Here is a 23,733-nt window from a genome sequence, read left to right on the forward strand (position 1 = left end):
AAGACATGTTTAACAAGAAGTCAGCTGCAAATCTAATATTTAGAATGTATAAACAGAAAGAAGTCAATGTATCTGAAAACAATGATAGTTATGCATCTCCTCAGATGTCTAATGATTCTGACCTAGGAGAGGGAGAATCTTCCTAATGGACTTGTATGTAATGAAGTTTGATTTAAATAAAAAGATCAGGTGTAGGACACTGAAAACTGCCATACACTCTTTTCAGAAACTTTTCTATGACAAGCATATTAAAGAAAAGCTAAAATATTTGTTTAACAGGAAACAATATGCCATTAATGCTCACATCATGTATTCAGTTTTCAAAAGGATTTAATAAATTATGATGATTCATTTATTTCATTGTATAAATCATAAATATATCATAGAGCCCTCATAATTTAAAATAATTTACAGGCTGAGGTAGGGGATGGGGAGAAAGTGAGTATTGGAGCAATCAATGGTCAATCAGAAGTTTTCAGTTTTTCTACTGATTACACACACACAGGCAGTGTCAATCGCAATGAAGCGCCAGGATGCCCGATTGCCTTCCTGGGTTATTGCCTTAACAAAGGTGTGTGTTGTGGTGCAATAAGAATTCCAATGCCTGGAATCAATGCCTCTGCACCCACTCGGTACTGGTTTTGGATTTCTGCACTTGGTCTCAAAAAAGTACTGTTTATAGATATTGTTATTAAGATTTACATCTGCCAGCAGAGTCACCAGGTTGCCTTTGATGTCCGTTGCTCTGGTTTTGTTGGCAACCCAGACACTGGTACTGTCACACACAGAATATTCCCCTCGGTTATGCACAGGATGACTGTCACGTTTGCTCCGGATATTCCTATTAAGAGAGTCTGCATTGTCCAGGAACTCCACACTTTGCTCATCTCTTGACAATGGTGGGGGCTGAGTGCTGAACAGAACACGAGGCGACTGGAACCGCCTCTTCTGAAAAAGCTTGGGATCCACAATGATGTTTGCTGCCGATGCAATTTCTTGATCCTCTGCCTTCTTAGGAGCAGGATGGCGCTGATCAGTGTTTTGAGATGTTTTCAGACCCTCGTGAGCTTTAGCACTGCTGGTGTCAGAAAGGTCAGATGTTGCAGGGGAGCCCAGAGGGACATTATCTTCAGATTGTGGTGCTGCCCATATGCCAATCAGAAATGCTATAATCAGAGTGTAGCACAGCATGGACATTACGCTATGCACCTAGGAGAGATCAAACCAAGAATGTTACTGTGAGCAAAGACAACCTAGAAAAACATCCACTCCAAGATGAGTGGAGAGATATGCTGATGCAGCAATGCCAGGGAAAATGTATAGCTAAGACATTTCACCATCTGATGAGAGGCCCAGCCATGTGGATACCAGATGCTGCTTTTTCTTTCCACTGCAGAAAGGGCCATTCAAACAGCAACCCCGCTTAATAAAGTGTGGATGCTAGGAAACAATACACCTCCCAGAGCCACTTTATCAGTGAGATGGGTAGCATATAAACAAACACATGAAAAAACAGGGTTACTATTAATTCCTGAAGTACTAGAATATCAAGCAGTGTTCTGAGTTTATTAATAGAGAGAACAGATGTTGACAAGAATCTCTATAGACTAAGTTGGAAGTTCTACAAAAAAAGCCCATGTAAAAAATAAGTAGCTCAAATATGCTCTGTACTTGCATCTAGATTGTCATGACCCACATGTTCACAAAAAGAGGCAGAAAGGCCAGCACAAAAATATTACTAAATTAGTTACCTGAATAGACTGTGGAAGAATAATTTCTTCTAAGCTGCACTTACTTCAATTTCTTAAAAGCTTCTCGATACTAAGTTGTAAAATGTTTTTTTTGCTACTAGAATAAAAGCTATTATGCAAGTCCTGACCTGATATTAGTTATAGAATTGTCAGTTTCCCCAGAGAACTATCAGTACAATAAAACATGGGACAAATCCAACATCCAGTTAAATCTGCTTAGATTCATTGACTTTAAAGGGTTTAAGGCATTTAATCTCATGTTGGATTGTGGCCATAGTTTCAATTGAGTAAAAATTCTGAAAACAGAGTCTCTTTCTCTTGAACCGAGTAGAAAAAAGCCTAAACCTCTTAAGGGAGAATGATTCAGACTTTGTTGTTTATCTTTAGTTCTGCCATCCATTCTGAAATCCTTCAAGACAACGGCCAGTCATTATTTTTGGGGCTCTCTGACAAACCATAGATCCTCTTATTCCCTGCAGTTATACTTTGCTAAAGCCAATAATCTGTGTCAAATTCAAAGTTCTTTTTTTGTTAGAATTCCTCAGATAATTTATACTTTTAGTAGTAGATTTAATAAATAATCAATACTCTTAATCTTAGGATACTCATCATCAGTCAGAGTGGTTGCTATGGTTGCAGATTCTATGCAAAATATTTGCTAAAATCACAAGAAAGGAAAATTCCAAGAGGCAATATAACCTAATTTTGAGGTATAATACTTCAGCATGCAAAAATACAGCCAGCCAGAAGATGGCAGCAGCAGGTTTGAGTTTTATTTTGTAACTGCCATCTAATATTTATTTTGATTTATGCAGCCCACATACTATATCCCTATCCATCCTCACCATTCTGACTGCGCTACAAAAGCTGGAGACAAACAGAGCTAGATGCTTGTTGTGCTGCAAGAGGAAATTAGTTTTAAACCAAATATGTTATAGCTCAGAGAGGCACCAGAAGCTTTAATTTCTCAGATTCACTTGAAGCACTGGGGCCATGGCAGCAATTCAGAACATGTCGAATGCATTTCTTGATGTCAACAGATATGCTAATGAAAAAAGTTTATGCAACAAAATTTAAAGACAATATAGGCACACCCTAAAGTAGATCTATATCAGTTTTGTTTACTGTAAGTCATTTGAGATTCATCATTTTGCACTAAAAAGAAAAAAAAGAGATTAAGTATTGTATGTCAATAAAAGCTATTTGTATTTCTAACAGGATGGAAGAAGGGAGTGTTGTGTTAACATAGCAACATTTTTGAGATTTTAGACATAAAAATTTTAATCAGAACTTTTCTTTAGGATTAGATTAGCAAGCCATTTAAAAATAAATCATTAAAATCCAGGTGATGGTGCAAAATATTGTCATTGACATTTATATTTTCAAGCAGAGTTAGGTTCTGTAAAATACTTACAATATACGAGCTTTAAAAAAGAAGATTGGATAATTTGTTCAGAATCTGGAAAATACTTTAGCTTCTCAGAAAGTAATTTTATCAATATTCACAATGCCCATCTATACTCAAACAAAAGTGCAAGCTTAGTCAAAGAAAATTTTTACAATCACTGAAATACTAGGGCTTATGCTGTGTTAATATGGAGAAAATATTGTATGGCAGTTGCAAATATTAACTGGTTTAGCAATCATTAAAATAATAATTAGCAAGTTATCTCTGCATATGAATGACCCTGGTTGTTCTAAGATATCTTGTTGTCTGCCACAGTCCCCAAGAAAGATCCAAGATCTTTTATTTCACTCAATCTCTCCCCAATCCCCCCTCCCCACTATTTTTACATAGTAGAACCCAAGTTGGTTTCAGTATTAAAATACTAAGGCTATTAAAAATAATTATTAGTTTGGTAGTAATGCATTCGTCCATGCTAAAAATTCAGGAAGGGCAGATATAACTCATGGACAGCATGCAAGACTCTTTAAAAATTCTTAGATTTGCTATCAATTTCTAAAAAAACCAGTGTCAATTAGAGAAATTTTCACAAAATAAAAACCATAAGAGAAAATAATGAAGAATGGTAAAAAGAGAAAATGAAACATAAAAAGAAAAAGGAAGAGAACAAGAAATATTATAAAGAAGCGGTTTCCAGTCTTCTTGTCAGGGGTTACAGATTCATTTTTTGTGACTTCTTGTTCTAATTTCCTTCCTTTACCATAACTTCCTTCTTTCCATAAGATAACCTGTAAATCACAAGTTCATTTTTCTCTTTTTTCAACAAAAAAACCATAAGGAGTTTCCAGTCACTAATCAAGGTAATTGTTGATCTTTCTCTAATCAAACAGGTTAAATTTGTAATTGCTAATTCTTTCATCTTCACTAACCATTTCTCTGTTAAGACTTGCAGCACTAAAAAAAATATAAATACAATCTTTATTAGCTCTTTACTAATTGGCCGCTGTCCATTAATCCCAGCAAAAAAAGTTAAGGTTTCAATTGAAGGTTGTTTTTTAAAATCCTTTGCATTACTCTATGCATTTCAACCCAAAATTACTGGGTTTTTGTTTTTACAAGTCCAGCAGGCATGATAAAATGCTGTCCAACATGAATCTGAAAAAATTTCATACATTCTAAACAACTTTTCTAGATTCTTAACCAATGGTACATCATTTTGTGAAAATTTTCTTTTAGCTCATGATATAAAGCCCTCTGCAGCCAATTCCACTTTTGATTTCATCTTATACTTTCCGTGTTCCTGTTCTAACAACTCTTGATAAGCTAACAATTTGTCTTTATGTATTGTTTTTTTACTTTAAAATCTTCTATTACTAAAATCCATAAAGATATTTTTGATTATAGACTGGGTTTATATCTGTTCCATATTGTCAATATGGCACTTCTAATATACATATTGACTATTAAAATCTACATTAATTTTAACTTTATTGTACCATAGAAAACTAAATCCTCTTACTCCTCAGAAGAATCCACACTTTCATCCAGGTTAAGCAGCAGGCTTCAGCTATCAATCAAATTATTAAAATCATTTAATGATGTACATATCTATATGTTAATCAAATGTAATAATTTTGTAATAATTATAAACAATATAAATGGGGTCCTAAGAATACAAATATAATATAATTGATTTGTTATGATTAAGTATTTTGAGCAGATATAAAAGACAAAAGAAAAAAAGTTATTTTATATAGATAAATCTAGAGAAAATCACACTGTGTTTTAAAAAGAACCATTAGCACTTTGCAACTCAAATGTTGTGCTAAGCAAAGATTAAATACAAACAGATGAGAAACAAAACAAAACAAAACTTTCCATACCACTAAAGACAATGTACAAAAAATATAACATTCTTTTGCTAGTACCATAGTTTCAAATAACTGACTGGGATTTTGGAGGAATAACGCACTTCTTAGCCTACAGTAAAATGAATGGCTCTACAGTTACATAATAGTGATTTTAAAAAAAAAATAATTTGAATTTTTATAGATTCAGAATTTTTCAACAAATTATAGCCTGGCTTTATGTTTGCTTTTGCAAAAATTTCACAGGAGCTTATTTAAAAAACAACAACAAAGGAACGTGTCAAGAAGTTTTTAAGATTTGTTATAAACTCCTAGTAAGCTTTTTTAAAAAACATAAAAAATATTGTGCATGCCTCCAAGTTAAAGGTAGTTAAAGTTAATTAAAGGAGGCAATATTCAGGAAATAATTGTGTCACAAGCAGAAATTATAAAATGTCCACAAAGTGTGCTACAGGAAAGTCTTTTGTGGAATCTGCTACATGAAGGTATTAAACATTTCAAAAAAACCCAAAGAACACTTTTTTGGCACATTTATTAACTTGTATGTATATGTATAAACAGGTATGTATACCCCCTATTCCTCAAGGAGTTCAAGATGATGTATGGGACAGAGATAATAACTGAATTTACGCACCTGCTGAATCCCATATCGTGAGAACTTTAGCCAGAATCTTCCTGGTCTCATATCATCACTTTAATTAAGATTCTCCAAAAGTAAGATCTTGATGTTGGAGACGAGCAAACATAAATGCAGCGTTTTTTAAATATATAATCGAACTACAACCTCTACTCTCTAAAGAGAGAAAGCTAGCATAGGTGGCTATTTTAAACTTTGTGCTGTTTCTCAGTTATAATCCCTACATTATGTCAGTAATTAACATAAATTGCCTAGTTCTGGTAAGCAATACAGAAATATGGATTGGTCAGCTTCCTTCTTACCACTCTCAACTAATACCTCTGAGAACCTGAGTCAAGGATATCCTCAGGTTCTCTCTTCATCTCTAAGACTGGAAGGGAGGAGGCAAGCCCTTTATAAGGGGAGGAAAAATAGGTACCTCCTCTGTCAAAAAACTGTGGGAAGGAACAGAGATTTGCCAAGAAGGGAGTATCTGTCAGGTGCTGAGAAATGCCCTCTCCCATCTCGACCAGCAAAAGGAGAAGGATCAACCCATGCCCCTATAGATGACAATGTTACGTTGGTCAGTCTCTACAACCTCATTTCAAGAAGTAGCCTGCATCATTCAGTTTCACACATATTATACCATTTAAATAATGTAAAGTTATGAAGTTAAAGATATATCTGTAGGACACAAACACACACAAAACGCCTACATTTCAAACAAGGAACCAAACCAAACACATCCATCCTACTCATTAATGTCAAAGGTTTTCCTAAAATAAATACAGATTGGAAGACCTGGATGTTCTCCTTAGATAAGAATCAAGTAAAAAGACAATAAAGTTTAAAGTTATCTTAAGCAGAGAGGAAGAGGATCCCTTTTGGCTCCCTCTGTCTTGTGCTTTTTTCTGGTCATTTTGGGAGTCACCTTATTATTATAGTCTATGGCTAACATGACAATTAGCTGTAGGTCTGGGGTTGGCACCAATGCACCAAATAACTTCTGAACTTGGATGCTCAAGCTAGTTTTTTACTTTCTTCTGGGCCCTCTAATAATAAAGATTACTACTGAAAACCAAACTGCAAATCTTTTGCAGCAGAAGGTAAGCTTACTAGCTGATGCATTTTCTATGATCCTTTCCCCTCTTCTAATTCCTTATATTTCACTTTTTAAAATCTATCTAGACATGGGTCTTCTTGTTTTCCATCATTGCTTTTCTTGTTTTTCCTTCTCCCTCTATTTTCCCCATGAGCTTCCTTTTTGTCAGTTTCATCCAGTTTTGACTTCTTGAGTCCACTGAAATAGGCTCTCCTCAATCCTCATAGGTTTTTCTATCTCAGCAATGGATGCTCTTGCTGAGGTAAAAGCCTCACCTCACAAGCCAGTGAGCAGGTCCTATTAGTCATTTCATTCAACCTAATACCCTGCTCCATTAGGAGAGGATATTCCCTCAGAATGAGGTTTCTTTAAATTGCAGAGAGAGCAGAATATTTTTGAATGAAGTTGCCAACGCTGATTAAGAAAATGTTTACAGTCTTAACATCTCAGCTATGGTCCACTTCATAAATAACTGATGTTTATGCACTGGCATATTGTTATTCATTCTTTGCCACAGCTTGAAATCCTACACTGGAAATACATGGGTACTCAGGCTCAGATTATTGATCAGAGAGATGCTCCATTATCAAACTCTTTATTACAATCAGATATGAAAATGATATTGATTTCAGTTTATTATGCAGCCAAATAAATTGCTTGCAGTGGGTGCTGTATTGAAGCAACAACATTGATTTTAACAATACTTATATATTGTTAGTATCAATATTATCTGTGAGATTGTTTTTGAAATAGTTTAAGAATTTAAATCTTTTCAAACATGAGCTTCCAAAGTTTAAAGGGACAACTCCTGAATATTGTATCTTAAGGGTCCATATAATGAATACATAGACAATTTCTCCCCCTGAAAATGGAGACATGCATTTTCTTATGTCCTATTTTAATAACTGAAAGAAAAACCCCAACCAGAAGAAAATCATACTAATTATCTGATCTACTTTCTTGTCTGTAAAGTTTCTAATAACAATATTTATTTTCTTTAGATTTAGGCTCTTGAAAACAAGTAGGGTTTTGTACCATTTGAACTTTTTTAAACACACAGTTTGAGACAGATGATGGTTCATACTTTAACATCCCAACAAACATCACCAAATTCTCCAAAATGTTTCTAAATCTCTAATTCTCATTCTCTACCTACACTAGCTTCAGAAAATAAAGACTGCATATTTTGTTCTTTCTTTGGTCTGATCTCTGCATTAACACATTCCATAACTGGGAGGAGGGAGGGAAGCTAAGCCATGATTCCCAAATGTCTTGGTCTGTTCCAGAAGAGTTCAATTATTGAGAACAATCTCCACAACAAAAGATATCTGGCCATTCTGCATGGGCCTTTGAAAGGATTCCAACAGTCCTACTAGTTCTATTGAACCCTTTCCAAATGTATATTTTATCATCAGGAATTACAGAATTGGAAGGGATCCCGAAAGGATTCCCAGCCAATCCCAATCCCTTAATAATATATTTCATTATACTGTAATCTATGTTCTAAAGTACAGCCTTTATTAATTTTCTTTTGTTCCACACACATATGCCAAATTTCAAGTGTTCTCATCTTCCCATAAAACACAAAATATACTGGATTACATTTGTATAGGACTATCCTATTAAAACAACATTTTTGTCATAAAATCTACCACTTTAAACATTGATAAACACAAAGCTACTAGCATTGGCTCTTGCCAAAAACAATTGAATAGGACTTCCAATGACTGCCATCCTAAGAAAACAGAAGTTTCTATTTCAACCCATAGTTTGTTTTAACAAGGAAAAAAAAATCCCAATTCAGCAGTATCTTTAATATTCTTTTTTTTTGGGGGGGGGGGTATATTTTCCAGATACTGTAACAATGATATGTCCAATAATTTAAGCTCTATAAAGCAAATGAAGTTAAGGACAATATCTGTGAGTATTTCAGTATTTTTTTATTATCTATCCAGTCTACAAGGACTAACATTTTACTTTATGCCAAAGTGAAAACTTTATTTGCCAGTTGTCAATTTAGATCTACATACTTTTTGCTTTTCCTATTTGAACAATACAAAACCTATTCATTTTAATCATTTTAATAATAAGAAGCCAAATCTATGCAGCTTCTCATGTATGATACCATTGATGTCCAAACGATTTCATTTTTCAGTAGAATGGAGGGGGAGGGCTCTCTATTCAATAACAAAATATTTAAAAATAAAATTCACATTATAAATAATGACCAATAATTATTGCACTTGACAAACACCTAATGTGAATATCCAAACCAATATAAACATTTACCCTCTTCTAATATTCATATGAACGTTTTAGAAACTTTAAATATAACTTAGAATAGTATACATTATAAACATTACAATAGAATGCCTATTCCCGTTCCTGGAAAAAGTAGATAACTTTTTTTTAAATCATGGTGGGACCCAGTGTCTTTGATGATGTGACTGATAAGGCTTAAAATATGTTTAGCATTATTGATGATCTGGTTAAAATATATTTTCACATATTACAAGCAGTCTACCAGCTCTCTAGAACTTTGGATACATATCAAGATCTGAAATCTTCAAAATATGCTGTAAACCTATGCAATTTTTTATATAGATAGTTTTATTTTCCATTTTCATTTTCTTACAGTCACACATATACTGTACAGAACCGGGCCCATATAACATTAAACAATAAACACAGCCATTCCTCTTGTCAATAATACCCCCCAAAATAGAAACCCAATGTACCTCTTCGACTCTCCATACACCCTTTCTTTCGTCCCCCTCCAACTTTCCGTCTTCCCACCATCATTCCCCTCTACCCTACTTCCCCTCCCCCTCTACCACGCAAACCTATGCAATTTTTACTGAAAATCTACTTAGCAGTAGTCAGTCATATGCTAATATAACAAGTCAAATATCATTAACTTCTACAAAACATTAGCAGGATAGCATGTCACTCAGAGGTTGCATCTGCTGCCTTGCAGTGGTTGTATCTATTTAAAACAAATGTTTACCCTAAAAATCTATGACACTTAAATGTGTTCTTTTATGAACTAAAATTGGATAACTCATATTCTTGAGCTTTGCAAATGAATTCCTAGGAAATTTGAGAAGATTTTGATACAAAGCAAATAATCTAAAATGAACAATTTATATCTCTGAAATGCAGAATTTGGTCTTTCTAAAATCTCTCTTGCAGCTATAATTAAAAAAAATACAAGGTAAACCATCAATATATTATTACAAAGGAATTGCTTCATATAATTACGTATATAGTGTTAGCTTTGATGTTGAAAACTAAGTAGATAAAAAAATTGAAGAACCAAATAGGCAAAAGCTGTTTGAGCTTTCCATATATATTTGAGGGCTTGCCACAAAGAGGAGTGGGTCAACTTATTTTCCAAAGCACCAGAGGGCAGGACGATGGATGGAAACTAATCAAGGGGCGAAGCAACTTGGAATTAAGGATAAACTTCCTAACAGTGAAGACAATTAACCAGTGAAACAGCTTGCCATCAGAAGTTGTGGGTGCTTCATCATTGGAGGTTTTTAAGAAGAGACTTATCTGAAATGGAATACTGCTTGAGCATGGGGTTGGACTTCAAGGTCCCTTCCAGCTCTATTCTGACTGGTTGATTGTATAATGTTGTTGTTGGATGATACAGTTAAACTTATTTCATTCCAAACAGAAAGGAAACCAAACAAAAACAAAAACTCAACCCTCACCCATCCCCCAACAACAGCATCCTTACTTTATATTAAAAAGGTTATAGGTACCTGATTATATGCAAAATAAATCAGGGAAAGAAATAAGTTTCTGTGAAAGGGAGATAAAAACCCATCAAACTGCTTCTCCTCTTAGAAAAAACTGTTAAGGTCAGTAGCTGGGAGGTGAGGTGAAGAAAGAGGTAGTGCAAATGGATAAACAGACTACCCACAAGCTCCACAGAGTAACAACATTTTCAAAAGGGATAGTTTTAGATACACCATAACTGAGCTTTAAATATACCACAACTGAGCACGGGCAGCTTTTGAAAACATCTGGCAATGGGGAATTGCAAAGCTTGAGAGTGGGACAGCTCTTTGGCTCAGCCCCAAATCCTGTCACTTAGTATTGCTGCAGAAAAAGCTATCTCAATTATGGATTAATTACAAAGCAATACTTCTTTACAGTTAAATACAATCCAATAGACAGTAATATACCATTTTTAGTTATCATTTTGAATGTGATATATTTTCTTCTAAGCTTCTTTCAGCTATCTGACAACAGACTAATGGATTCCCAGGTGCTAATTCCTAAATCACCATTAGTGTGATTACCACTAATTACCACTAGATTTTTCCCCTATACAATTGTGTGAGATTGAAGATATTACAGTGTGACAAACATTGGTTCAGTGTACAACTGGATGTATATTTAAATGGGTGCAGATTATGCATACATGCTCATTATACAGCTTCCTAATTGGCTAGAATCACCAGGTGAACACAGCATTTTAAAAAATGGTATCAGAGTAGACAAGAAAAAACCAATGAAAAACACAGGTAATGTTTAGAAACAGCGTTTAAAAATGCTCAGTTTTAAAAATGCTCTCGTGTAGAACTGTCAAACTCGCAGCCCATAGGCCAGATATGTCACATGATGGCCACGCCCATGCCCGATTAACAAAGGGGGGAGGAAAGTTGTGATACGTCATGTGACATGCTATGATGATGTGAGTTTGACACCCTTGTTCTAGTGTAATGTCATTCTAAGGGATTTTTTCTTTGTTTCTAGCTAGGAAAATCAGCCTACATTTTAACTCACCATATAAATACAACCTGTTTCAAATGTATTTTTAATAGTTGGTTATGTACTATGTGTGTTGAAATAGTGCTAAATTGTAAACAAAATGAGGTCTAAAATATTTCCACTGGTCCCCTATTAAAGGGAAAATGTGCTATATTAGTTGGTCATAATTTTCATTTTGTTTCATTGTAATTGGCCTACATTTTTCTTGTAATCTAATGCTATAGTTCCCTTTTCAAGTTTTTATTCTTATTCTTGTTCTCCTGCTTTGTAAAGTAGGTGTGTTCATTGGTTTGTCATGTCTCCTAACACAAAACATGAAGAACAGGCACAATACATTTAAAACTTAATCATGTGCAATGAGTAATTAAAGGCATATTGTTGGGTTGTATGCTTTTGACACAGAAGTTTTATATAAGGACACTCATGAAACTTATGTTCTCTTGAAGACATCATCCATAATAGGAATAGTGGCATCAGTTGGAATCTGGTAAGTTTTTATTAGAAAAAAATAGCAAAGCAGATTGTAAGAGAATCAATACATTTTTAAATGTTATCCATTTTCTCTTGCTTTTGTTTAACAATCATAAGAATGAATAAGTTTTTGGGAGTCAGAGCCTGCAAATTTATCATTTTGAACTAAAATTGTTTGGAGTGATGGCTGCAGAAAGGATGTAAGGAACCACATGGATGCATCAAGATTCCTAATTTCATACCAGATACAGCAACACTTCTTGCATTTCGTTTAGTCAACCTTGCATTCAGAAACTTGCTTACATCTTAAGCTACACCAATATTACACAATTGGGCAAATATTTACTGAAAGGGTTAAGCCAGAGGTGTCAAACCCATGACCCATTGGCCAGATGTGTCACATGCTTAGTGAAGGAGAAAAAAAGTCTTGTTATGTCATGTGATGATGATGTGACAAAGTGAGTTTGACACCCTTTGGTTAAGCTTACAAGAGTAAGTATTTTCAAACAACCAGCCTATTTATAGACAATTTATAATTGCCAAACTTCATTTGTCCATTTTACTCATGTTCTTATGCTAGTACCTCACCAGCTTCAGTGCAATTTGGAACACTATGTGTTTATGTAATGCGGCTTGGGAAGATCATTCATATTCTTTACCTGAAGAGAATCCTTTTCCACAGGCAATTTTCACTCTTTCAGCTTACATGTGAGGCGATTCTTTCAATAAAGAAAAAATTAAAATAAAGGGAAAGAAGATTGTACCTTTTCTGAAATCCATGACATGTTCCATTCCACTGAACTCAACAGCTTTTTGCTATTTTGTTTGGCCATATTTACATATTAAGTTTTTGGTAATCTGGTTCTTATGCAACTTTGTAGGTCTCTGTTTATTAAATTCGGAACATCTTTGTCTTCATGGATCATTGAGGTTCAAAGAACAGAAAGTGTAATAGTTGAGACACAACAGAACAAATTCAAATTATATCTCTTCCATGGAACCATCAAACTGCTGGTTTATAGGAAAGTTTTAAATCATTAAAAAAGATAAAATATGCAAACATCAAGATAAATAATTTCGTCCACAAAATGTGTTTTGTGATTATGAAATGGTAAGTAACTAGCCAATACTGACTATTCAGGAAAAGGTAAGCATGCCAGACCTGATTTGTCCTTAATGGAAGAACATCAAGAAATACCAGGGCTGTTGGGTATATATAACATATGTGTACTGTTACAGCATATGCTTTGAATTAGAAAGTTTAAAATATGGCAGAAAATGGCTGAGGAAAACCCCTTGTGTTTTTCTTGTTGTTGCTGTTTTGCTACGAACACCGTAGATGTATCTATGAAGCCATTAGGAATTAAATTTGATGCAGAGGAGACATTAAATACATTTTTCTATATGTAAATTGAACATATTGTGAACTCTACAATTAATGCTATTTTCAGCTAGTGTTTGGGGAAAAAATCTTACTGGATTAAATAGATTCCAGATATTTTATTCTAGGAACTGCAGCCAACAACACAATAACAACTCCATAGATAATGTTTATTTAACAACCTGGGCTATTAAAAGACTATTAAAGCATCTTCTTACAATTCTCTTGGATGAGTGTTGGCAAAAAGCTGATTATTTGCTTTTGATGAAAGAACCAAGACTAACATTATTAGTAATGATTTTTTAAAAAGGTTAATAATAGCTTTATTAAATACACTGATCAAAGATGCTGACAGATATATGCAGATGTTTACCCAGCTGTATATCTCTCAGAAGCTGATAACACATATGCTACTACCTCAGAACAATGGTTTAACTGGTAGAATTCTTCAAAAAGCAGATATTGAACTACAATTGTTCACCAGAGCCAAATTATTCTCTTGTACCTTGAAACTAAAGCAGGAAGTCTAGGAAGAAGTAGAGATCAGGATAGAAAAAAAGGTGATAGGATGAACCATAGTCCTAATAATGCATAGTCTTTATTCTAAAGTGATATTTTACATTGGAAGGAAGATAAAATGTTAAATTCAATTGAGTAGCAATGCAATGTGACTGGCTGTTTTTAAAAAAAAATGAAAAAAAAAGTAGAGAAATGCTTGGATGGTATATTACTGGGAAATCTCAACAATGTAAGCTTTACTGGGATCCTAATAACATCCCAAGATGATTTTTTATAATACTAAATTCTGAGAGTTCATTTCTGTTATTATTTTATTAAATTAATTTTGGTCACCTTTCATATTTACAGCATGAGAGTATTTTTTGAATGAAGAACAGCTCTCTGCAGCTTAATATTCTTCCTGTTGCAAGACTAGAAAGGCCAACATTTTCAACCACTAGAGCTATTGAGTCAACATACCAACCCATTCTCTCTCTATAATGATTTGTATCACGCTTTCAGGATGTGTGTTGGACATAATTTTTTATTCTTCCACGCTAAAGGTTGCTTTACTAAACTAGAAGCAAATGATAAGCAATCTCCTTATCTACATTGTTTTAAATTTTATTTTATATTTAATTAAAACTAATTGAGCAGTAATATTGCACATCAATGGGAATAAATCAGTCTGTGAATTAGCCTTAGGTGAAACTGTCACGGGCCAGAAACTGACACCACCTGCTTATCTGTTCTTTGTGATCTTTAATGCCAAATTTAGTCAATGTGACTAATCAAAGCACTGCCTTTATTGTAACAACCTGCATTCCTCAGAATTATTTCAACACATTTCCATTGTGACTGGTTACCTATCCATGTGAGATTATAGCAATAGTTTTATACCACTTCATAGTGCTTTACAGCCATCTCTAAGTGGTTTACAGAGTCAGAATATTGCCCCCAATAATCTGGGTCCTCATTTTACCAAACTTGAAAGGGATGGAAGGCTGAGTCAACCTTGAGCCTGTGAGAATCAAACTGCTGGCAGTTGACAATTAGCCTGCAATACAGCATTCTAACCACTGTACCACAGCAGCCCTTATTATGACACTTAATTATCTGTGATCATTTGTCTGAGAGCATAAGGAAATACAAACAAGTAGCTAAAGGGAGAAGAGCAGCCTGAAAAATAGTAAAATAAGTGTATTTGAGAAATAAATGTGTTTTTGGTGTCTATAATCTCTGTTTAAGTCAGAGGACATTTTGATTCTTACATTGTCATAAATGTTTTACATGCATTCTGACAAATTAAGGTGAATATCTAAGCATATTGCCTCAGTATGCAAGTTAAAGAAGTAAATAAAGTAAATACATCAGTATAACATAGAACTGACAATTTTACCTCTTGTTTTCCTTTTAAACAGCAATGCATATATTATGCTTTAATTACTTCCTTATTTCTCCTTTTCAGTTTAGATCATCTTATCTGCCTTCTTAGGTTAACATTTTTTCATATAAATTTTAAAACATCTAATATTTCGCAGAGTGGTTTGTGGAGAGGGGTTGTTTTTACTGTATAGCTTTGCAGCTCAACCATGGTTGTACCCAGATACGCATGCGGACATCCTGCTCATTTAACTGCCCGAGACTTCTAAAATTAACTGTTTCTACATAGGAATAGTTTTATAAGAGCAGAACTACAGAGAACAAGGGCAGCTGCATTTTCTGTTTCATAGGAAGCTAGGTATGGATAATTGAGATAGGAAGTTATTTATGTATTCAGTTTTAGCACCCAGGCCATTCTAGAGAAAACTGTAGATTATGGTATTGTTGGAAGATAGTATAAACTATTTCTAAAAATGAGATTAAAATTTATAATGCAAGCATTGATATGATTTTGGTGGCACTTGTAGGCAGGATTGTCTGGTGAGATAAAAAAACAGCAAAGGGAAACACCCTTGAAGAGACTATTACAACACTGGATGTTATCTCAAAAGATGAGAAAAATGTTGAACCTGATGATCTCTCTCATGAGAATTTGCAAGGCAGAAACAAACACACATTTCTATTTCAGTTCCTATTAATAATATCTTTTTGAACTTGATAACTGGCATGGATTCATTTACAAATTAATTTATGACTAAAAGTTGAACATGTAAATAATATCCACACAAATAAATTGAAAAATTATATACATTTTAAATACCAAAGAGAGTTGGTGTCAGCCCACCCCTTTAAGCCCTTATCATTCTCTGAGGAGTTGGTTGCAGAGGTCTGTATTGTTGCTTGGACAATTCTAAGTGCTAACAGGGTGACACAGCCGCTGCTGAGCTCTGTTGACGTATGAGATAATTTAATCCAAATTAGATATTGAAGACAAAAATGATCTCTGAACAAACAGTTCTAAACTTAGCACTGTGAAAACCAAGCTTGCCTATGAAGTGTGGAAGTGTTTTTTTTAAAATAAATGGTGGAAGAGTTGTGTGCGACATTCAAACAAGAAAGAATGTGCACTTATAACAATGGAAAACAGAGTAGATTTAAAAAGCCAGAAATAGAAAATGCAGAGCTAGCAAGGGAAACACATTTGTACTATTGTGGATTCCACACAGCACATTTATTCTGTGAATAACATCATCATATTTCAAATGGATAGGATTAATTTAGTAATAAAAATGTTAAAAAATACCTCTAACTACTTGTTCAATTTCATCTATAAGATATTGATCAGTTGTTCAAACCTATCTGAAACTAGAGGAGGCTCAGATATCTTGAGGACTAAGTTTCCTTTTCAACTACTTGGGTAGCCTTTGTGATCTGCTTCTTACAAACATATCCTATTACATTTCAAAAAGCATCTCTGACTCTGTAGTCTACAAACCTACTCAGATCAGTTAAGCTTACTCCTAAAATGAGTGGATATAGAAATTCAGCCTCAGTCAATTGCATTCCTAGTTAAATTAGCCGGAACTGAGGCCATCAATAAACTATTTTGAAGTTTGCCAAGTGGGTAGGGGTTATTGCTTTTTATTGTATTTTATATTGGGATTTTATTTTTGTAAGCTGCCCAGGGTCACTGAGATGAGGGTGGCCATATAATAATAAATAAACAAATAGGACTGGACTATATACTGAGGCTAGTAATCATTGAAATATTGTAGTACAGACAAAAGCTGTACAATTAAGAATGGTGAAGCTTGGCTAAATAGTAAATTCCATGAATCATCAGGGTGGAGTTGAGGTGGTGATAAGAGAAGCTATTACTTCTAACTATATTTATTCTATGTGCTTATGGAATTGTGCAAACATTACATTATATAAGTGGCAATGCTTTAACTATAAGCAACCCAATGTCTATCAGTTGCCTAAGGCTTGTGAAGAATGATTTTCTACCCACTGTTGAAATTATTCAGAAAAGGCAAGCTTCTTTTAAATTCCCTTCATCTTCCTGCAGAGATAAGCCAAATAATCATAATTTCACACAAAAGAGTTGGAGATAATGCTTAAAATAAATCAGCCACTCCCATCACTTTCTGAGTTTTAAGGATACATACATATCCTCCAGGGCAGGTGTGATTTTCAAGTATGATGAACAGCACGAGCCAGACTTTTGTGTAATAATTCTTCATGTCTCATTGATGTTCTTTTATTTTCAAGGATACAGTATATGAATAAAATATAATATGTACACATTAATTTCAACAATCCATTTGAGCAGATATCACATGAAATTTTGAATAAGAAGCTGGGTGGCAGACATGTCAATTACAATAAGTGAATACATTGTTGGCTTCAAAAACATACATAGGGAATGTTTATCAGTGAGTCTTTTTCAAACAAGTGGGTTGCCTGAAGTCCCAGCCTTCAGCTTTCTACTCATCAACTTTCATATTTATTTTCTAAATGAACAAATGAAGAAGTGGGAATGCTTATCAAATTTGCAAATGGTGTAAAACTGCCTGGGATAACTAATATCCCAGGAGACTAAACATTCAACACAATTTTGTTAGCTTACAGAAAATAACTGCAAATTAAAAAAACAAACTTTAACAAAAAGAAATGCACTATGTTAACAGAGGAAATCAAATGAAGAATTTCTCACCTGATAACAGTGGTTATGAAAAGTATAATTGAATACTATATAATTACAAGCTAAAGATGTATCAGACATATTGATTCAATTATGTTTGATTTTACGGAGAATATAACTTGCTCCAATTCTCTGATGTATGATATCAAAGAAAAAAATTATAATAACAAATAATTAGATCAAAAACTGCATCAAAAACTGAAAACCAATGCTGATGTGAAAAGGTATTGTGAAATATATGTGATGCTACTTTTAACAAAGCACAGAATGGGTGGGGGGAGAGTATCATACTCTGACATTCTAATTAGCACTGACTAAATATAAAAAAGGCAAATGCAGTTTTAGGCTATATTAACAGTAGGAAAATCATAGGAAGTGATTTTTATTTGCATTGGTCAAACCTTACTTTAAGTACTCTCTCATTAAAGAGTACTTAATGTGGGTACCTCACATTAAAGTATTTCAAGAAAGTTTCTGTAGATTTCAAGAAAGTTAAGAAGTATGATTAGAGGACTAGGAACTGAGCTGACAGAGGTTGAAGGACCTGGAAATAGCTAGACCTGAGAAGATAGATGAAGCATATGATATCACTCTTAAATACCTGAAAACATTTCACTGAGAACAGTTAAGCCCTATTCTTTATAACCCCAGAATGCAAGGTTTGAGTTATGGAGTGGAATAATGAATTCAAGTTAAAGAAAAGCATAATGCAGTGAAGTACTAAAAATCCTAAAAGCAAATTGTTAGTAGGGGCAGAGGAGTCCCAAGCATTCAAGCCAAGAGTGGATTTATTGTGGATACATTCATTTAGATTGCCACACCAAACAAGTAACTTAAGTTAGCACCTGCTTTTTCAGGTCTTTGTTTACAATTTCACATTTTCTTATCTTCTTTAAATGGACAAGGGAAACCAGTTATGATTATATAATTCTTCTGTCCCTTCTCCTAGATTTGTTGGGTGGACAAACAAATTAGAAGAACACTGATTTTCTTTCTTTTACCTGGTAGTAGCAACAAGGCTTCTTAATGTTCAGAGATAGAAGGAGACACATACCAACAATGGATGAATGCATGGTAAAGTTAATGGAGTTGATATTGAAATTAAGATATTGAAATTAAGTGTTTTGATTAAAGAAAATGCTTTATCTAGCTTCATTTCTGCTTTCTGGGAACCACTTTTGGACTTTTTGCTTGAAATTGAAAGAAATGAAATTTTAACTTTGGGATTTGATGACTAGTAGAGTTTATGACTACTGAAGTACTATGATGTACATTAGCTCAAAGGATCATTGTATTTTATGCTGTGTCTGTAGAGAAATAAGGTCAGAAATTACTTTTGTCTACAGCTTTGTTCCCTGTTTGTCTGCACCTCCCAATTTCTTTTTTATTTGCAATGGTTTTCTTTGTTCTTTTGTATTTTCTTTTCTTTTGAAATTCAATAAAGTTTTGTGAAAAAATACAAGCCTTTCTTGCTATTTTTTTCTGAATATTTTCATGCTAAAAATAGGCATTGTTCATAAATATAAGTTCCATTAAATCAAGTAAGGATGTGAAAAATAAACATTGTGTTGAACTGATGTGAAATTAAATCAGTTTGCAAAGTAAGTGAATTTTTCTCTGCCTTCTCTCTTAGTATATTGGTTAGGCATCAAGTTGGAAAAAGTGCTAACAAATTAGGCATCAAGTTGGAAAAAGTGCTAACAAATGTAGTATCTGATTCATCTGAGCTTTAAATATACATTCAGGTATTGCTTGCACCAATCTATGAGGATTATAAATATCCAGCATTTAGGCTTATATCAGACTATCCAATAGTATTGTATTTGGGAAGCATTTGGGTAATAATTTTAGCACTGTATTTAAATAGAAGTTAAGAATTTGCCACAAAATTCTTAATAATGATAACCATGGATGCAAAAGCCATGCTTATGGATTTACTTTAAAGACAAACTGAATTAATTTCTAAAGGCCATTTGAGTTTTTCTGAAAAGAAACAGAAAAGTCTAATAATTGTTTTAAAATGGTTATACTGCATAAAGGATAGAGAAACACATGAGTTAAGAATACAAAAGAACTGTTTCTTTTTTCTTTGGGCCATTTATTTTCCAAACCCTGTTTCATTAACAAAATGAAATCTATATGACTGTCTAAACTACTTCTTTGTTGTAGATGCTGTCAAACCACTTAGTACCAGAATTTTTAAAGTGCTAACATGGCAAACAAAATATTGCAGAAAACTATTGAAAAGGGGATTGGGGCGGGGTGGGGAGAGAGACTGGAAATATTTTTGATGGCAAGATTCATTCTCCAACTCTTTTGCAATCTAACATAAGAAAAAGAGCTTGGAAAAATACATATTTTGAGAAGTTCAAACAGAAAATCACAAAATGCTTAATTATATTTCAAATATTGAACAAAACTATCAGTTTAGAAAAGCATTTCAAATAAGAAAAAATACAAAAATGTTTGCAGAAATTCATTAAGCAATTTCAAAACCATGGAGCTACATCTACATGGAGGGGTACACAATGGGATACCTCAAGGTGGATAGGCCAACTTGTCACAGCCAACTGACCATGGCCAAACTGTCATGGGACAACTCACTGAAGGACAATTCAACAAATTCAAAAGTTAAAATAATTTCAAGGGAACCATGGCCAATAATAAAGGCAATCCAGAAATACAAGAGTTACAATAATTCTGACAAAAAATATGGACACCAATAATAAAAGTAACTGAATAAAATGATAAATATAATGTTGAATTGTCCTGTGTCAAGTTGGCCATGGCAAGTTGGACACAGCAAGTTGGCCATGGTGAGTTGTCCTAGATCCGCCTCAAGGCTCTGTCTTAGGCCCATTACTCTTTAATATCTTCATAAATGATTTAAGTGAATGGGAACAAATCAAATTTACAGATGACACTAAGCTGTGGGGAATAGCAAACACTTTATAAGATAGGCTCAATATCCAGAAGGATCTTGACATACTTGAAATGGGCCATATCCAACAAAATGCAATTCATCGGTGAGACAAGTAAAGTTCTACATTTAGGCAAGAAAAACCAAATGAACATGTATACAATGCATGGTACCATGCTCAATAGTAGTAACTGTAAGAAGCAGCTAGCAGTCCTAGTGGAAAATATAAATATCAGCCAGTAGTGTGCTGCAGCTGCCAAAAATGTCAATGCATATATATATGTGCTAGTCGTTCCCTACTCTAGGGGGATGTGCTCATCTCTGTTTCTAAGCTGAAGAGCCAGCACTGTTCGAATATGTCTCCATGGTCATGTGGCCAGCATGACTAAATACCGAAGGCACATGGAATGCTGTTAGCTTCCCACCAAAGGTGGTTCCTATTTTTCTACTTGCATTTTTACATGCTTTTGAACTGCTAGATTGGGCGAAGCTGGGACAAGTAATGGGAGCCCACTCCATTATACGGTGCTAGGGATTCAAACCACCAAATTGCTGAACTTGCTGATTGACAAGGTCAGTGTCTTAGCCACTGAGCCACTGCATCCCTCTTGTACTTAATTATAGGCTTACAATTACTTCAAAAAAATCTATATAAATATATCAGTCCTGGGAAATTGCAATTTACAATGAATAGTTCAAGTGATTTTCACTAGAGCTACTATATGAAGTTCACAGAAATTTCCAATGAAATTTGTAACAATAATTTTACAGTTTTATCATGCAGCTGTATATTTTATGTTAGTTTGGCTGCATGATATTCAGACAACATTCCAAGATTCTTGTCATGTGTCATGGCAACTACTTCTGGTTCTCAAATGTTAAAAAATCTGCATTTCACAGAGTAAAAAGAAAAGAAAATCTTACTATCTATTTGCATTCAACAAATTCAACAGCTGAATATTTTTCTGAATATAGCTGACTCCTTATAGAAAAGGCTTATGGGATGGCAAGAAGACTTGAAAGAACTGCAAAATTTACTTAAAATATATCGTTACCTTGCTTTCCAAAACAGGGTTTGCCCCAATTAAAATACTTGTGCTAATAGTGAAGATGCTCACTTTGTAAAATTTGGCACATGGGCTAAGTAGTATTAATGGTACAACGTTGTCAACTAAATATTTGCCAAAATATACCCGCTGCTTCCAGCAATATTGAATGCCTTATGTTATTAACTCGCCAAATTAATTGACAGAAATGACAGTTGAACATTTTGCCTGTGCCGGTTCAACTTTTACCGGTAGATAATATGGCAGAAAGAGAAGCAAAGAAAAATGTTCTCAACCTGCTATATAGCTCAGTTTTGCTGGTTAAGCCACTCCTCAACTAAAGACATCCACCACACATACAAATTAGACACTGTGAGAAAATTGCAGTTGCATTTTATGTGCTTCTAAAAAAAGGGGTGGGGCAGGGAAACTTAGGACCACAGAGGATGGAGAAAAAGCTTTCTTTTCCTACATACTGCCATTTGTACAGGGAGAAAAACAGCCTCTAATGCTACTGGCAAATGGATGTTTCAGAGCAGATGCAATAACAAAGAAACTATTAATGGTAAATAGATCACTGTGCATTAACCTTTACTTCAAAGCCTAGCATTAGTTTATAAACACAGGTGATTTCACTCATCTCACAATTCTACCATTAAACTATGGAGTTGGGCTCCTTGGAGGAAAATCCCATAACAAAGCCCTTTGACGGTATCTTTTCTTTACAGCAGATGCATACTTGGTCTCTCTTTATGTTCAGGAGATTCTTTCTTGTTCCTAAATGAGAGAGGTCTGTTATCCATATGAGACCTTAGGGACTTGCTGTTTCTACCATATGAATTCTCCCTTTGTTGCCTCATATTACAACTCAAAATCTTGGAAAAAATTAATTAAAAAAAATCTAGTGACAGCTTGAGTTACTTTACATTTAGTTCAATGTCGGTTTCAAATAAATGAACAGATTCAAACCTAGTGACATTTACTCTGTGCGAACAATGCTCATATAATTTTTGATTTGGTTTTAATCATGTTATTTAAAAACAAGCTAGAAGTAGCTATATATGATGAAAGATTCATTAAGTTGGTTTTAGTTATATTCTGTTGTATAACAGTCAATTGTCGAAAGGGATACATTTAATGTTTTTTCTCTAAACAGATTCTACAGTTAAATATAAATAAATATAAGCTGTGGTAGTTGGTGAATATGTATATATTTGCTCTTTTGCACAGGTTTAAAGTTGCATGTTATGTGACCATATCAATTTTCAGGCAATGCTATGATCCATATGCACACTACTGCAGCACGCCTTTAATCAAAACAACTGTAGCTTTTTAGATGGAAAAGTCATATTTCAAAAATTACAAGCCAAAACATATTTGAATGCCAATGTTCTATTTACATTCCTTCTGTTGCTTATTTAAATTCCTATATCGTTTTTAGGTGTTGATTCAATTACCATAAAGATCAAAGAATCTCATTAATATGCTGGGCACCAACATCCATTGGGCTCTGTTCAGATAAGAAAGGTAGGTATGGGTACTTCCTTCCGTATTTTAAATCTAAATCTAAGTTTGCTGGATTTATACATGCAAACCCCCTCCCCCCACACACAATTTGTATTCCAGACACAAATGCAAACTACTACAGTAATTCTATCATGTAATCTATGTTTCTATTCACTGTTATCTTGGTTCTGCCTGAGGGAATTAAATTTCTTATTTTCCTTGTTTGTCATTTTTCTATAATATATCCAAAATTAGTAGTGAATACTATCACTTCTTTATTTGACCGAGATTCTTGAA

The 23,733-nt window shown here is 34.1% G+C and overlaps 1 protein-coding gene across 1 annotated transcript in view; it reads right to left on the reverse strand.

Moving 5' to 3' along the window:
• Window positions 1-341: 341 nt before the first annotated feature.
• Window positions 342-23,733, reverse strand: part of NGF (nerve growth factor) — a 51,123-nt gene continuing 27,731 nt past the window's right edge. The window contains exon 2 of the mRNA XM_014053911.2: window positions 342-1,209. Within this exon, the coding sequence (XP_013909386.1) occupies window positions 466-1,197 (732 nt within the window). The 5' untranslated portion in view covers window positions 1,198-1,209 and the 3' untranslated portion in view covers window positions 342-465. The remainder of the gene's footprint in view (window positions 1,210-23,733) is intronic.

The sequence above is a fragment of the Thamnophis sirtalis genome, unplaced genomic scaffold (genome assembly GCF_051295495.1).
Source record: "Thamnophis sirtalis isolate CommonGarterSnake01/CBP01778 unplaced genomic scaffold, rThaSir2_p1.2 scaffold_7, whole genome shotgun sequence".
Lineage (NCBI taxonomy): Eukaryota > Metazoa > Chordata > Lepidosauria > Squamata > Natricidae > Thamnophis > Thamnophis sirtalis.